The following is a 14,715-nucleotide window of genomic DNA, read 5'->3' on the forward strand; positions in this document are numbered from 1 at the left end:
GTCCTTCACACTACAGGGACAGGTTGGTGAAGGGCATCAGCTTCAACTTCTTGAGGACAGTCTGTTTCTTGAGGGCAGATATTTTCTGAGTGCAGGATAATGGAAGCGGGAAGGCTACAACAGTACAGTTGACAGTTTGATTTCATTTTAAGGCTGCTGCAGATCAAATGCATTGAGTAAAAATTCATGTCTGTTCTCGGCGCTTGATTGCATCATTGGCATTCAATTGCATCATACTGCTCTTGAATATCATCAACTGCAGACACCACCCAGTATCTGCGAACAGGCACAACTTCAAAAGCTTCAGTGTCTGCAACATCGTCCACAGCTGGACAGCTGGGAACTTGAAATAGTCTTTTCTGGCACTAGATTGTGACAGATGCTGTACACATGCTAAGTGGGTATCCAACCCATCAGAGACCTGGCTGATATAAATGTCTCATTAAAAAAAAAAAAGACTGCAATCCACTGTCCTTGGGCAGTAAAGCTGAAAGTTTATCTTCACTGCTCTGCTCCTGGTCTTCATTTTCATCAGCAGTGTTTTGTCATCTCCTTCATTTGGGTTGTGATATTGTGGCTCATCTGAATCAGAACTTGCAGACTGTTGAGAAGCTCACGCTTCTGAAGATCTCGAGCCTTCTTCATCAATCTGTCCACTGCATGCTCAGTGAACTGGAGTTACAGCTCACATCAGGGAAAAGGGTATCAAACCAAGTTGCCAGCTGGGGACTGAGGAAAGGAGGAAAAAATCTGATTGTACAAACTTATCACTCATTTAATACATACATATCACTACAGATTATTTCTAGGGGCATGAGTGGAATACAGAAGGATAACCAAAACAAAACAAAAGGACAGCATTGATTATTTGAACATGTGATGAGGTATGGGTGCTGTGTTCTATGACGTTTAATGTATACATTACAAGCAGACATCGGTGGATGAAGGTGCGTGTATACAGGTGCTGATATGTTTGTGTGCATGTCTGTGGATTTGTGTGCTTGTGGCTGTGTGTGTATGTGTTTATATGTGTATGTATGTACATATGTGTGCATGTGTGTGGGTTTGTATGTATTTGTAAGGATACTGAATGATATACTCAGTGTAAGGAAATGATGATGTTTATCCATTTTGTTGTTGTTGTTTTTCTGGTCGTGTGTCAGTATTTCTGTTTTTGATGTTTGAAATGAAATTAAAGAGAGAGAGAGAGAGAGAGAGAGAGAGAGAGAGAGAGAGAGACACTTTGACTCTTTACTGTCATTAGCTTAACAGCCTATGTGACAGGGGGGTACAGGGGAAGTTACAGTGTCGTTTTATCCAATCATTTGAAAAAGTAAAACAAAACAAAACAAAACAAAAACTAACGCACCTAATGTTACAAAGGTTATATCAATAAACAACAGCCAACAAATTGCACACAAAAAAATAACAACAACATCATCATCATCAGATTGACCATCCAAATACTAATTCTATCTGCTTCTACTTTTAACCCTCAAAGAAATCATTTTGGAAACCATTAATGTTTGTATATATTTTGAATTAACGGGCATTTTGATCATTTATTTTCTTTTTCCGTGTATCTACTGCCTCTGAGACGTATTTTGCAAGTGAGAGGATAATATTTTCGTCATTTGATGTTAAGACACTGACCAGGTCTTTCCTCTTTGCTGCAGCTGTTTTAAAGAGTGTACCGTTTTCCCGAACCTCCTCGTATCCTTTGCAACTGAACATGAAATGTATCTCATCTTCTTTACTCTCGCCACACATTGGACAAGGAGATGTTAATCCACCTGTCTCAAACCATCTTTTATTAGCATTCAGCCCGACTGTTCTCAATCTAAATCTAGCAAGATTGACTCTGTGCCACCTGTTTGTTATGACTGAAATATATCTTTCTGTCTGAAATGCTGTCTTGAAGGAAAAGAACCAGCTATATTTATCATTACTTTCCATTTCTCCATGCCAATTTTGTTTATAGCATGCTATCAATCTATCTTTAAATTCTGAGATAAACACATTTTCGTAACCCACTCCTTGACACATCCAAACAAGTCCAAATCCATGTTCAGTTAGAGTTTTTTTGATTTGATAAACCCAGTTTTGTTTGCCTCTCTCTTCTTGCACTAACATCATCTCATACGCTTGCTTACATAATCTGGAAGCCGGTAGCCTTGTCAACTTAATCCAATACTTTACACATTTAACGAAAGTCTTAACATACAGTGGATATCTGCCGGTTTCCCCATCTAGTGTTGTGTTTGATGAGTGTAGTGGAACGCCGAGAAAACGTTTAATAGCAAATGTGTGCACCCTTTCGAGTTGACTATTAATCAAAAGTCCCCAAATTTCTGCTGCATAGGTCAAAACCGGATCAACTTGTGTGTCAAACAATTTCCAGAAAGGCTCATATCAATGGAATGTAGCTTCCGAAAAGATTTGATAATTTCTATTACCCCTTTTTTCCCTTTTTTGCTTGTTTCAGCCCAAGCAGACGATAGACTCAATTTCGTGGTAAATAACATCCCCAGATACTTATAAGAATTCGTCACTATTAATTCTTTATCACCATAAAACCATTTTTCATGTGCTGAAAGGTGGCCCCCATTTCGAAAAACTATAACATTAGTTTTTTCAAGATTTACAGTTAGCCGCAATCTGTCTGCTTCTTGCTTTAAAACAGTTAGTTGATTCTGCAATCCAATGGCCGTATCAGACAAAATCACAATATCATCTGCAAGTAACATCAAAAACAATTCTACTGCTCCTGGAATCATCTGAATTCCATGTCTGCCCTTTTTTGATATTTCAACAGCAAGTTCATTAATGAAAAACGAAAACAACAAGGGACTTAGCAGACAACCCTGTTTAACACCATATGGACATTCGAAAAAATCAGAATAATTACATTTATCACGTACACACACAAGGACAGAATCATATATGCTCTTAACGGCGTATAAAGCTTGCCATGTACACCAGTTTTTCTCAAAATATCCCACAAAATATTACGATTTACAGAGTCGAACGCTTTTCTGAAATCTACAAATGCTACATATAATTTAGAATTTCGTAAGAGATAATTTAGTACCAAAGAATACATTGTGAATATGTGATCTATCGTGCTATAACCAGCTCTAAAACCCGCCTGCTGCTCAATGTTTTTCTCTTCTGTTTCTGCCCACTTCGTAAGTCTTTTATTCAAAATATGAGTATAAACTTTGCTGATTACACTTGTCAATGCTACTCCTCTGTAGTTATCCGGATTATTCGTGTTACCTTTTTTATGTATGGGGATAATAATGGATTTTGACCAATCATAAGGAAATGTCCCATCTTCAAACAATTTATTGAATAAAGAAACTAAGAATTCTATGACAGAGTTATTTGCATTTTTTAACATTTCACTTACAATAAAATCTGGACCAGAACTTTTACCAGCTTTTAAATTCTTTATACTATTAATAACTTCCTGCTTAGTTACTGGGTCATCGAATAAAGGTTGCTCTCCCCTGTTCTCTTCGTCTACAAACAAAATTTCTTCTTGTTCAAAACTATCCCCAGCTGCGTTAAAAACATTAAAAAAGTGATTATACCACTGCTGTGTGCTGATATCATTATAGATCACTGCTTTCTTATTAACCGATCTTATAATTGACCAAAACATCTTTGGGTCATGAACATTATTTTTTAGTCTTTTTTAATCTTTCTTGTTCAAACGCTCGTTTTTTATCTCTCTTTAGATCAACATACACTTTTCTTTCTTTCGTATAGTCTTCTTTCTTCTGCTTCCGAGAGAGAGAGAGAGAGAGAGAGAGAGAGAGAGAGAGAAAATGTTAACCAGAAAGAAATTTAAAATCATATCAACATGTAATGAAAATGGTCCACCTTATTGCTAAATATACTGAATTATTATTACTGTGGATATAAATTCAACCAAATACTCTGGCAAATATCAGCTGGAACTAAAAACTGGCAAAAAGAATGCTGAAAAAAAAAACAACCAAACCAAACAAAACAAAACAAACTCAGTAAACTCAAAACTAAATATATTTTCTTTGTAAATTGAGTGGAAAGCAGCATTTCTTTCAATAAAACGTTGCTGCACATTCTTATGACAACTGCCATGAACTAAAGACAATACACACCCATACTCATAAAATCCCTCCATATGATGCTCTTTTTTTTTCTTTTTTTTTTTGATGGAGAGGAAGCGGCTTGGGTTTTTCTCCTTATGTTTTCCTTGCAACTATTACCAGAACAAAAAAGAAATACTTGTTTTGGAGTCTTGAGAGAGAGAGAGAGAGAGAGAGAGAGGGGGGGGGGGGGGGGGTTTCATATATGCATATGTACAAACTGACAGATAGCAGGAGAAAGAAACAGACACGCACACACATACATAGGTGGAACAGACATAGATGTGAGTAGTGCAGTAAGGCGTCCTTACTATACAGTATACTGATATGTGGTGGGGAGGTGGGGTGGGGAGGGGTTTGGGAGGTGCACCTCATGCATGTGTGCATAAAAGAGAGTGTGTGTGTAACCTTTATTTTATATTGTTATTCATTTGAACATTCTATCATTTTCAAAAATACAGAGACAAAGGAATTATGCAACTTCAATGGAATTTTTTTTATCCGTTCATTTTTCTTTTTCTTTTTTTCCTTTTTAACTGAAGTGTGTGTGTGTCACTGTGTGTGTGTGTGTGTGTGTGTGGGCGCATATGCATGCTTGTGACCCAGATTTTACACTGCTATTCATTTAGATTTTTTATTGTATGCGAAAACACAAAATTAAGAACCAAATTGGCTACTGTAATGGGTTGATTTACTCATTCAATTATATCTTTATTTGTTATTCTATCTATTGATCTATATTCATTTCCTAATAACAGCAATTGAACATGCTGAGAGCAAGGTGCTGACTGAAAGAACGAAAGTAGAAAATTCACAGGTCACAAGTCTATGCTCATTAAAATTCAACAGATTTTTTTCCCACCCTACCCTAAAGCTGCCCACAATAACACCTCTGTTTTGTTTACTGTTTAACACATCGGTGTTGTCTTTGAACAATCTTCAAACTATTATCGGTTTTACAGCAAAAAATATATAATCAAAAAATGACCATTAATAAATATACTTACCAACAAGCGGAACCAGTTGCACTGATGATGAGTCTGAAGTTGTCAAAACGTCAACACTGTCACTCGCCAAACTTCGCGTAAGATTAAAACTGGGGCTTAAAGTTGTAACAATTTTGTTGCTAAAGGATCGATCTACAACCTGACTGGTTGCATGCTTTATAAGTTGAACTGAAGATGTTTAAAATCATCTTCAAACATTTCACTTGATCTGTACACATTGTAAATATAGTACGACCACAGACAAATTGGTGTCAAAATGAAACTAATTTTGTCTTCTTTCATCTCACTGGATAATATTTTGGGAAATGACCAATCTCGAAAAGTGACACAGCAATATATTAAGCTGGTGTAATGCAGACGACATGAAGGAGGCTGCATGACGTTACACGATCGGTGGGGTTGTTCAAAATCAAATGATCAAAGTAATTCAGTCAAACTGATGAAAATTAATTTATTGATCAAACAACAGAAAATCAAACTTCATTCCATAGTTGGTTTTATTTCATTCCAGTTCATACTATATAAGATATTGGCAAATAAAAAAAATTCATATTTCGGACATGGTCGCCGATTTTCCGACTTTCGACATCAGTTTGAAGTACCTACTTATTAGTTTTTAAAAACTGAATGAAAGTTTGAAACTGCTGGTGAAAAATAAATGTTATCTCCTGTTCTACTCATGTGTTTTAAAAGTACTATTTTGTACAGAATGCTTGCTAAATAAACACAAGACTATAATTTGTGAAAAATATGGATTCTGCAACATGTAATATATTTTCATTTCAACAATTCAAGTCCATAAAAACAAGACTTTTGTTTCTTTTGACCTTTGAGCCAACAACTGCTCATTTCACAATATATGTTGTAATTTTACATCCCAAGAACAAAGCCATGTCAAAATAGTCCATATGGCTGTTTGCACAGGACAGGGTTCAGACCCTGCCAGAGTCTGTACCATAGGGTCATGTGTAATAAAATGGTTGTTTACACCTGCACATTTGAGTATTGCTTGATCTTTGGTCTACATCAACTGTGCCAGCTTTATATTTTTTATCTTTGTGTTGCATTAGCACATCAATTTTAATCAGAGCAGGTCAAGCCCATCTTTCAAATAGAGAAGAGAATAACAAACATGATGTTAAAGCATTCTGTCTATCCTGTGACTTTTAAGAGATGGCTGTAGTAATATCATCCATTTTCCACATATCAAACAAGACTTGGGTCTTACCTGGAGTGGCTACCTTCTGTGGAGTTCGCCCCTTCGAACCTGTCACAAACTTTTTGGCAAGTGACGGACCATCACCATTGGTAGTAGCTCTTTTCCCTTCATTGCCTGCTGGATTTGGTGCTGGGCGTTTTCTAGGCGTCTTGGCAACTGAAGTTGCTGTGACTTTTGTCCTGGTTTTAGCAACCTTTTTCACTCGAGATGCTGCCGATGTCTTTGGTTTGCGGTGGCCTGAAAGGCAAGCAGAAGAAAATGCATGCAAATTCACAGTTTGCAAAGTCAAAGTGAAATACATGGGAAGGGGCTGGGTGGGTTAATGGGGACTGTGTGGTGGTGGAGTTGGGGGATACAAATATTGCAACCTGGATAAGCATATCAATAGCAAGAACATTATTAGAAAATAAGCTTGCTGGCAAATCTAAACAAAATCAGACATATTGAGAGAGACAGTAAGAGAGAGAGACAGAGAGAGAGAGAATTCAATTTTCAGCTATCATAGTCCTCCTAATTCATTCATCTTGTATTTATTCTCCTTTGAACATACGATTGAATTAGTAATGCTGAATTCTTCAAATGTGGAAACTGTCCCCTACTCTATAACAATGTTTTATCTCTTTATTCTGAATACTTCAAACATAACAGACTATTCCCCACTAGTACTACTTAACCATTTTTTCCCCCATCTCTTAAAACCTGCAGAAATTACACTTTCTATGACAAGACTAAACAAAATGATTAAAGTTCTGGGTGCTAATCTAATTTTGCAAATCTTTTGTCTGTGGAAGCATGTAACATGATTAATAAAAAATATTCTCAACACTGTGTTTCTGGAAGGAATACTGCCAGTGAAAGCGGAAAATTCCTGCAATAATCACCATAGTTTTCGATTCCGCGGCATGCCTTGCACGCTTAATAAAAGCACCATATGTGCATCAATAGTTTGACGTCAATGGAGGAAAAGTGAATGATTGTTTTCTGATCACAGGGTCCAGTTAGAAATATGTGGCTGCTAAACTCTCCATATAGTTCTTAACAGATTTGTAAGCGCGAGTTACTGAGGAGATAGATATCTTTTTCATGTAGTACATGTTGTGAACTCTACACATTTTATTTCTTTATCAGTAGGCAACAATAACTGTTCATTTTTTTAAGATGCATATTCCAAATGCTAACTTATGAGGAAAAGGAAGACTCTGACTGTCTTGCCCAGGGAAGATGGAGTTTGTTGGCTACAGTGGAAGTGATTCAGATCTATTCCAACATCAGCTATCACTCCTCATTACGCATGTTTCTGATCACATTACTCAACAAATGGCTCAGCATATATATTTTGCTTCTGGTGTTTTTTGCAAGTTCTTGTGTGATGCATTAGTTCTGAGTAGATGTTAATAATTTACCTGAGTAAATGACAGATTAAATTACACTTCTTGTTTGTGCACTACAGAGAAACTTCTCTCTCTCATCAAAGAACTGAAGATTTATCTATGTAGTTAACTACTTATTACTTTTAATCCTGCATTTATTATATAGTCAATCAAAATATTTCATGCCATTTATAAAAACACAAACTGCCATGCATAAGTTTAGGTTTGCTTAATTTCAGCAGAAATGCAGCTTATGAATGAATATCCTTGAATTTAGTAGAAATCCATGTGGTTTTCCACTATTGAGAAAAAAAAATATTTTCTTCCACTTAATTTTAAACATAAAGGGTAAACATTTGCAGAGAGAAGCATGGCCTATAACATATAAGCAGAGCTGTACGCAGCAAACCGGCCGTATGAAATGCTTATATCAAGTATGTCAAGGCAAACATTTCAAGAAAAGAAAGTGGCTTACAGTGAGGAATAGGCCCATGGTGCAAATATGCCATGCAAAACAGGAGCTCTTACAAAAGATAAGAAAGATAAACTTAGAAAAGAATGGAGAAGCACTAAGCAAGACACAAAGAAACTGACACTAAAGAAGAAAGAGATGCAAGGAATGTATGCAGAAGGGAAGTACAATGAAAAGAAAGCACAAAGCAACAAGCAGCCCAGTAGTCAACAAAACAATGTGCGGTCCAAAGTAAAGGAATAATGTCAACAGCCCCTGATGAACTTGATCAATCACCCACTCCATCCAGTTCCCACAGCTGACCAAGCATACAGTTCACTTGCAATACTGACAAAAGCTGTATACAGAGGAAACAAGCCCATGCAGGACAGCAGCAGAAAAGCTGAGGTACTGGAATGGATGATGAAAAAAAAAAAAAATCAAACACTTTACAGAAACTGAGGGGCCGCATGACAGTAAGCCTATACTGAAAAAGAAAACCAAATCTCTTTCAGCAACTTCAAAATAACTACGGTGGAAGCCATCAAGAAGAAAAGAGAAAAAGAAGACCTAAAGAAAAAGAACTCTTGCATTTGTTGTTTGTTTTAAGAAGATATACCCTTGGCGACACAGAAGGAAACTGGCATCGGAGCAAATGGCTGAAAAAGACCAGTGAAGCATCTGACCTTTCTCAGCTTATCACCAGAGAAAGAAAAGGGAGGATCTCTTTGGTGAAGACGTACAACTAAGGATTGTCTAGTTTACAGGTAACCAGATTTCTCGTGAGCACTAACAGATGCAAGAGGAGTAAAGAAAACCAAGAAATGTCCGATCAGCCAAAAAACAATTGAGGATCGATCAAATTTGCATTTCACCTCTTCACAGAATATCCTCACATTCAACTCTCCTCTCATGTGCAATGTTTGCAAGGATGCATCCTTTAGATGTCATGCCATCAACTTCCAACAGAAGAAGAGACTGCTTGCATGAATTCTGTGTCGACACTGATCTGACACTGGAGACTATCTAGCTGTTTGTAGCAACACACTGTGTGACCTCACTTTTGTTGACAAATATGACTTCCTATGTGATTTGCCTAAACATTGAAACTTTTACTTCACCTTTACCATACATACACTAATCACAGCATTTAGTCAGGTGTGTGTGTGTGTGTGTGTGTGTGTGTGTGTGTGTGTGTGTGTGTGCGTGTGTGTGTGTTTCAGATTCTGCAGTAAGAAGCTTGTGAGACGCTGGTAAAGCTTTCTGCAGAACAGAGGTGGACATTTCTGTTTTCCACTAATACTAGACACTGATGACACCAACCATTAACCAAATTTATAGTCTTTGAAAATGGTATATGCAAGACACTTTTTTTTACAGTCCATCTGACTTGAACTTTTTGCAGACACTTGTAGAAGGAAACTGACCAACAGTTTTTTTTAAGTCCTACGAACTACAAGTACAATCAACATTGTTTGAAAACAATGATCAATGAAGATGTAACCAGTCCAAAAAGAATGTATTTACATGTACTTTAGTTCATTTTTGTGGACTGTTACTACTAAACCGCCTCACAGCACACCTTGACCAAGGTCATTTGCCTGAGAGCCAGTGTGGATTCCGGAAAGAGCGCGGAACCATCAACATGGTGTTTGCTGCAAGGCAGCTGCAAGAGAAATGTCAGGAGCAAAATGCTGATCTGTTCTCCACCAATGTTGACCTCACCAAGGCCTTCGACACCGTGAGTAGAGAGGGTCTATGGAAGATCATGGCCAAGTACGGATGCCCTCGGAAATTTATTCATGCCAATTCCATGAAGGCATGCAGGCTCGAGTCCAGGACAATGGCAAAACATCTGCTCCTTTTCCAGTCACAAATGGTGTCAAGCAAGGCTGCGTCCTGGCTCAAACACTGTTCAGCCTCATGTTCTCTGCAATGCTTACTGATGCCTTCAGAGATGGCGATGTTGGAATCAGCCTAAAGTACCGAACAGATGGCAAGCTGTTTACCCTCAGAAGGCTTCAAGCAAAAACCAGGGTCATGACAGACATCATCAGAGACTTTTTGTTTGCTGATGATTGTGCCCTCAACGCTGGATCTGAAGCTGACATGCAACTCAGCGTCGACAAGTTTGCCACAACCAGCAGGAACTTCGGCCTTACCATCAGCATGAAGAAAACTGAAGTTCTCCATCAGCCAGCCCCAGGGAAACCCTACGTTGAGCCCAACATCACAGTCAACGGTCAGAAACTCAGTGCGGTGGAACGGTTCACATACCTTGGCAGCACACTGTCACGAAATGCGACCATCGACGATGAAGTGAACGTCAGGATTGCAAAAGCAAGTGCAACCTTTGGCAGACTCTATGCAAATGTCTGGAACAGAAGAGGCATTAGTCTTGAGACCAAGCTAAAGGTCTACAGAACAGTAGTTCTCCCCACACTACTGTACGCCTGCGAAACTTGGACAGTGTACCAACGACACGCCAAGAAGCTGAACCACTTCCACACAACATGCCTCAGGAAGCTACTAAACATCAAGTGGCAAGACAGGACCCCAGACACAGAGGTGCTCGCAAAAGCCACCGTTCCCAGAAGAAGAAGCGCTTCAGAGATACTCTGAAAGTCTCTCTGAAAGTGTTTGACATCAACCCTGACTCCTGGGAGGAATCTGCAATGGACCGTGACAAATGGCGCCCTGCTGTGCACAAAGGCGCCAACTTGTGCGAGGCCAACAGGACTGCTGCAGCTGTTCAGAAGAGGCAAGCCAGAAAGTCACAGGCAAACAAGCTCCCTGACAATGATATGCCTGTCTTTGTCTGCCCCAACTGTCAGCGAACATTTCATGTTCGTGCGCAGATTGGACTATTCAGCCATCTGCGCATTCACAGATAGACTCATGAGCACCCCCCCCCCCCCCCAACCCCCCCTCCCACCACCACCATCCCCCCATCCCCCAGCTGGATGACAACGATGGTCATCATTGATCTCGATGGACACACACCACCACCAGTTCATTTTTGTGGACTGTTACAATGTGTTAAAAAATAATATATAGATGGCTATGGGGCTATAAAACTTTAAACAATTATTTGAAACCTATACATCTGTCTGGGGCCAGAAGTGTCTTAAGGTCACAGCCTTGGTTGGTTTGTCTGTTTAATCCAGGTAATTTAAGTTGCTAGGAGACTTAACACTCTGCCTTGCATCAGTTGCAACCACAGTGGCAACCTTGCCAAAGCAGTGTCTCTAAACAAGGTAAAATTCAGTTTCGTTAATATTATGGAAAATTTCCTTTTTGAGACTACAGAATGATAAGAACAAAGATCGCTAATTACCGGACAAGTAAATTATATCTAGGCATGATCCATGTGATTCATAATAATTGTTTCTAAGTTCGTGAATGGAAACGACTGATCATTAAGCCATAGCACAACCATGAAACAGAAAAAATGATTACAGTATTTACAGTGGGTGGAAATACATTTGATTAATGAAAAATGTGTTGCAGAATTCAGTATATCATTGTATCAGAGTTTCAATAATTGAAAAAATACAAGGCATTATTTCAAATAATATCAAAGTTGGTGGAAAGGAATAATGATTAATTTGGAGAAAAAAAAAAGAGTTGTGGAACTTGGTATGCATGTCGAAGGATATTGATGGTGATGTTTTTTAGGAATGATAAATAATTTTCATATTTTATTCTGGTTGTGGGTATTTATCACAAGATTGTTTTTATTGTTATCATTTGATTGTCATTGGTATTGTTTTTTGTCATTATAGGAGTTAATTATAAATGCTTGGTTATAAATTAATGTCACAAGAAATTCTCACTCAGCTGAGTGTGAGTTTATCATTTATGGAGATTAACTTGACTAGAAGCTGTTAATCTCCGAGAGTATGTGTTGATAAAAACATTTTTCCGTTGTACAGAAAATTTATTCTTTTATACAGTTATGGCGCAAACACTGGATAGTTTGCTTGGGTCATAGTAGAGTCTTTTTTTCTTTCTTTTTTTTAAATTACTTGATCAAAAAGGACATAACTTTGATTCCAATATATAAATATATATGTTATGAACTAGATGTTCAGAGTGAGATTGTCACTGAATGTGTGGCTATGTGAAGACCCCATCATAATTTTTGTGATAATCTGAAGGAATTATTACTTTATAAATGTTACATTGCTGTTACATCTGCTGGAATATACATTCAGTAGTTGTAATTTATTGTAAAATATCAGTGATTATGGAAATACTCTTATGGTTGGCGATGCTGATTTTATCAGTAATGAATGTGGTATAAAGTATCCCTTAAACATTGAAATACAATGAACTTGTAGAGTACAGGTTATAAGATATGTATATGTGTAAAATTGTCATGCTGAGTGAATGAGTTATCCCACAAAAAGTAACAAAATTCTTACCAACTATGTTTTGTCTGTTTCAGGGGCACTTATTATTATTGTTGTTATTTTTTCCTCTTCTGATTTTGTTAATCTGACTGCTTTGGGGGCATCCCCCGTGTTAAAATATTGAATGATGTGTACCACCAGTTTTATTTTGTTTAAGAAAAAATACATTAATCATAAAGTCCATTGCTGCATCTTTTATTACTATTTTGTGAGAAAGACAAAATGTTGACTGGACCCACCCTGTGAAATCACTCCATATATTCATCCCATCCAACCAAAACTCACAACCAACTTCCACATGTAAACATACACCTTCAGTCATATATTCCTACACTCAATCACATATATTTCACCACTTACACACATAAAGAAGTGGTTGCAAAGACTTCTTGAAATTTAATGAATTTCATTGATCAAAAGCATCAACCATTTACAGAACCACTCAGTGTGAAGCTCTTGCTCATCTTCACCTGCAAAGGAGAAACAACAGCAATACCAAATTATGTCTCTGTAGCCACTGTAATAATATATCATATGAGATCACTTATCAATCTCTATTAGTATTTTCTGGTACAAAGTGGTAGTTGTAGTCACATATTCTTGTTCTGGTTATACTGGAAGATATTTTATTTGTTCAGCTCTGTTTTCATGTTGTTATTCTTGTATAACCGCAGTCCCCCAATCACCTTTTCTATGCAACAGCTGAGATAAAAACAGACATAAAAATATTGATCAACACACCAGTTTTCTCTGGGACTTCATCGATTTCTTCCTCCAGTTCTTCCTCTCCCGTGTGTCCGTCTAAAATGTCATCAAGTACGTTTACAACACAGTCACCTGCAGACAAATGAAATGAATCATAGCGTGAATGGAGCACAAACCATACATACATATCTGCGATGCAATGAAAATTCTGTCGACTAGAACATTAGCTGGGAGTGAAACGGATGCTACAGAGCACAAACACATAGGACCAAACAGCTGAGACGCGAGAGCGAAAATGAAATTAACCGACTGAACACCACAATACACGTTTACCTTTTGCACTGTCTCCGCTCATTTTACTGCTTGCTTCTTCACAAACCAGTTGACTAGTTTTGTTTCACTATAATTGAAATAATCTCAGGAATACAAAAATACCCTGCGTTTGTTTGTTTCAATGTGCCCTAATTAAAAATTCCAGTCGTCTTCCTTTGCACCCGACAGCCGCTGGCATCGAGGTTCGTTCTCGTTTTCTCTCGCGAATGTTGTAGTTATCTCCCTTAGTTTTCCAGTTTCAGTTTCTCAAGGTGTCACTGCCTCCGGACAAATCCATATTCGCTACACCACATTTGCTAGGCAGATGCCTGGCCAGCAGCATAATGCAACGCGCTTGGTCAGGTGCATGCATATATATTTGTGTACCTATCAGAGTGGATTTCTTCTTCAGAATTTTGCCACTCAGCTCAGTCGGCACTGAAGCAAGCAAGAAACAAAGAAACAAAATGATTAAATAAATAAATGAATAAATAAATAGACAAATAGATAAATAGATAGAATAAATACATAAAAGAGCTTCCCCCTCTTTGATGGAAGCTTTTTGCAGCGTGCTACATAATCAGTTGACCCGCATTGTTGTTACAACTTGAAGGACATTCTGCCGCGTGCAAACGAAAATAAAACCGAGGAAATCGAAAAAATCGCTACACTGAGTAAACTGAGGGGGAAAGACTGAGAGAAAGAAACTGCTACTTTTTTTATGCCCCCTGGCCTCCCGACTCACACTCACCCCTTCTTCTCCACCTCCGTATCATTGCATGGTCTTCTTTCGTAAAGGCTATGGTAAACTGATGCTATTCCATTGCAGTCCCACGCTGTCTTACTTTTTCTTCAGTCGGCTACTGACTTTCTGTCCCTTTTTTCATACATGTCTTTTCGTTCATTTCTTTTTCTTTTCTTTTCTTCTTCTTTTCCCCCCGCTTTTTTCGGGTCTTCGGCTGTAACTTTGATCATTCCTTCAGTTACCTCATGAGTCACCTGATTTATACACCTGTTGCCCCATCTGGGACATAGCCTTCTTAATTTTTCACCTGCAGAATCCAGGACGTGAGGGCTTGCCTTGTGATACATTGACTTGC

At 38.0% G+C, this 14,715-nt stretch overlaps 1 protein-coding gene across 3 annotated transcripts in view; it reads right to left on the minus strand.

Moving 5' to 3' along the window:
• The window catches only part of LOC143295398 (YTH domain-containing protein 1-like), a 58,207-nt gene extending 44,384 nt beyond the window's left edge, over positions 1-13,823 (minus strand). For 2 of the 3 annotated variants that reach the window (XM_076607071.1, XM_076607070.1), the window contains exons 1-3: positions 13,637-13,823; positions 13,340-13,435; positions 6,372-6,599 (exon numbers count right to left, since the gene is read on the minus strand). In XM_076607071.1, the coding sequence (XP_076463186.1) occupies positions 6,372-6,599; positions 13,340-13,435; positions 13,637-13,658 (346 nt within the window). In that variant the 5' untranslated portion in view covers positions 13,659-13,823. The remainder of the gene's footprint in view (positions 1-6,371; positions 6,600-13,339; positions 13,436-13,636) is intronic. The other variant, XM_076607072.1, reaches the window with a different exon arrangement.
• Positions 13,824-14,715: the final 892 nt, after the last annotated feature.

The sequence above is a fragment of the Babylonia areolata genome, chromosome 20 (assembly GCF_041734735.1).
Source record: "Babylonia areolata isolate BAREFJ2019XMU chromosome 20, ASM4173473v1, whole genome shotgun sequence".
Taxonomy (NCBI): domain Eukaryota; kingdom Metazoa; phylum Mollusca; class Gastropoda; order Neogastropoda; family Buccinidae; genus Babylonia; species Babylonia areolata.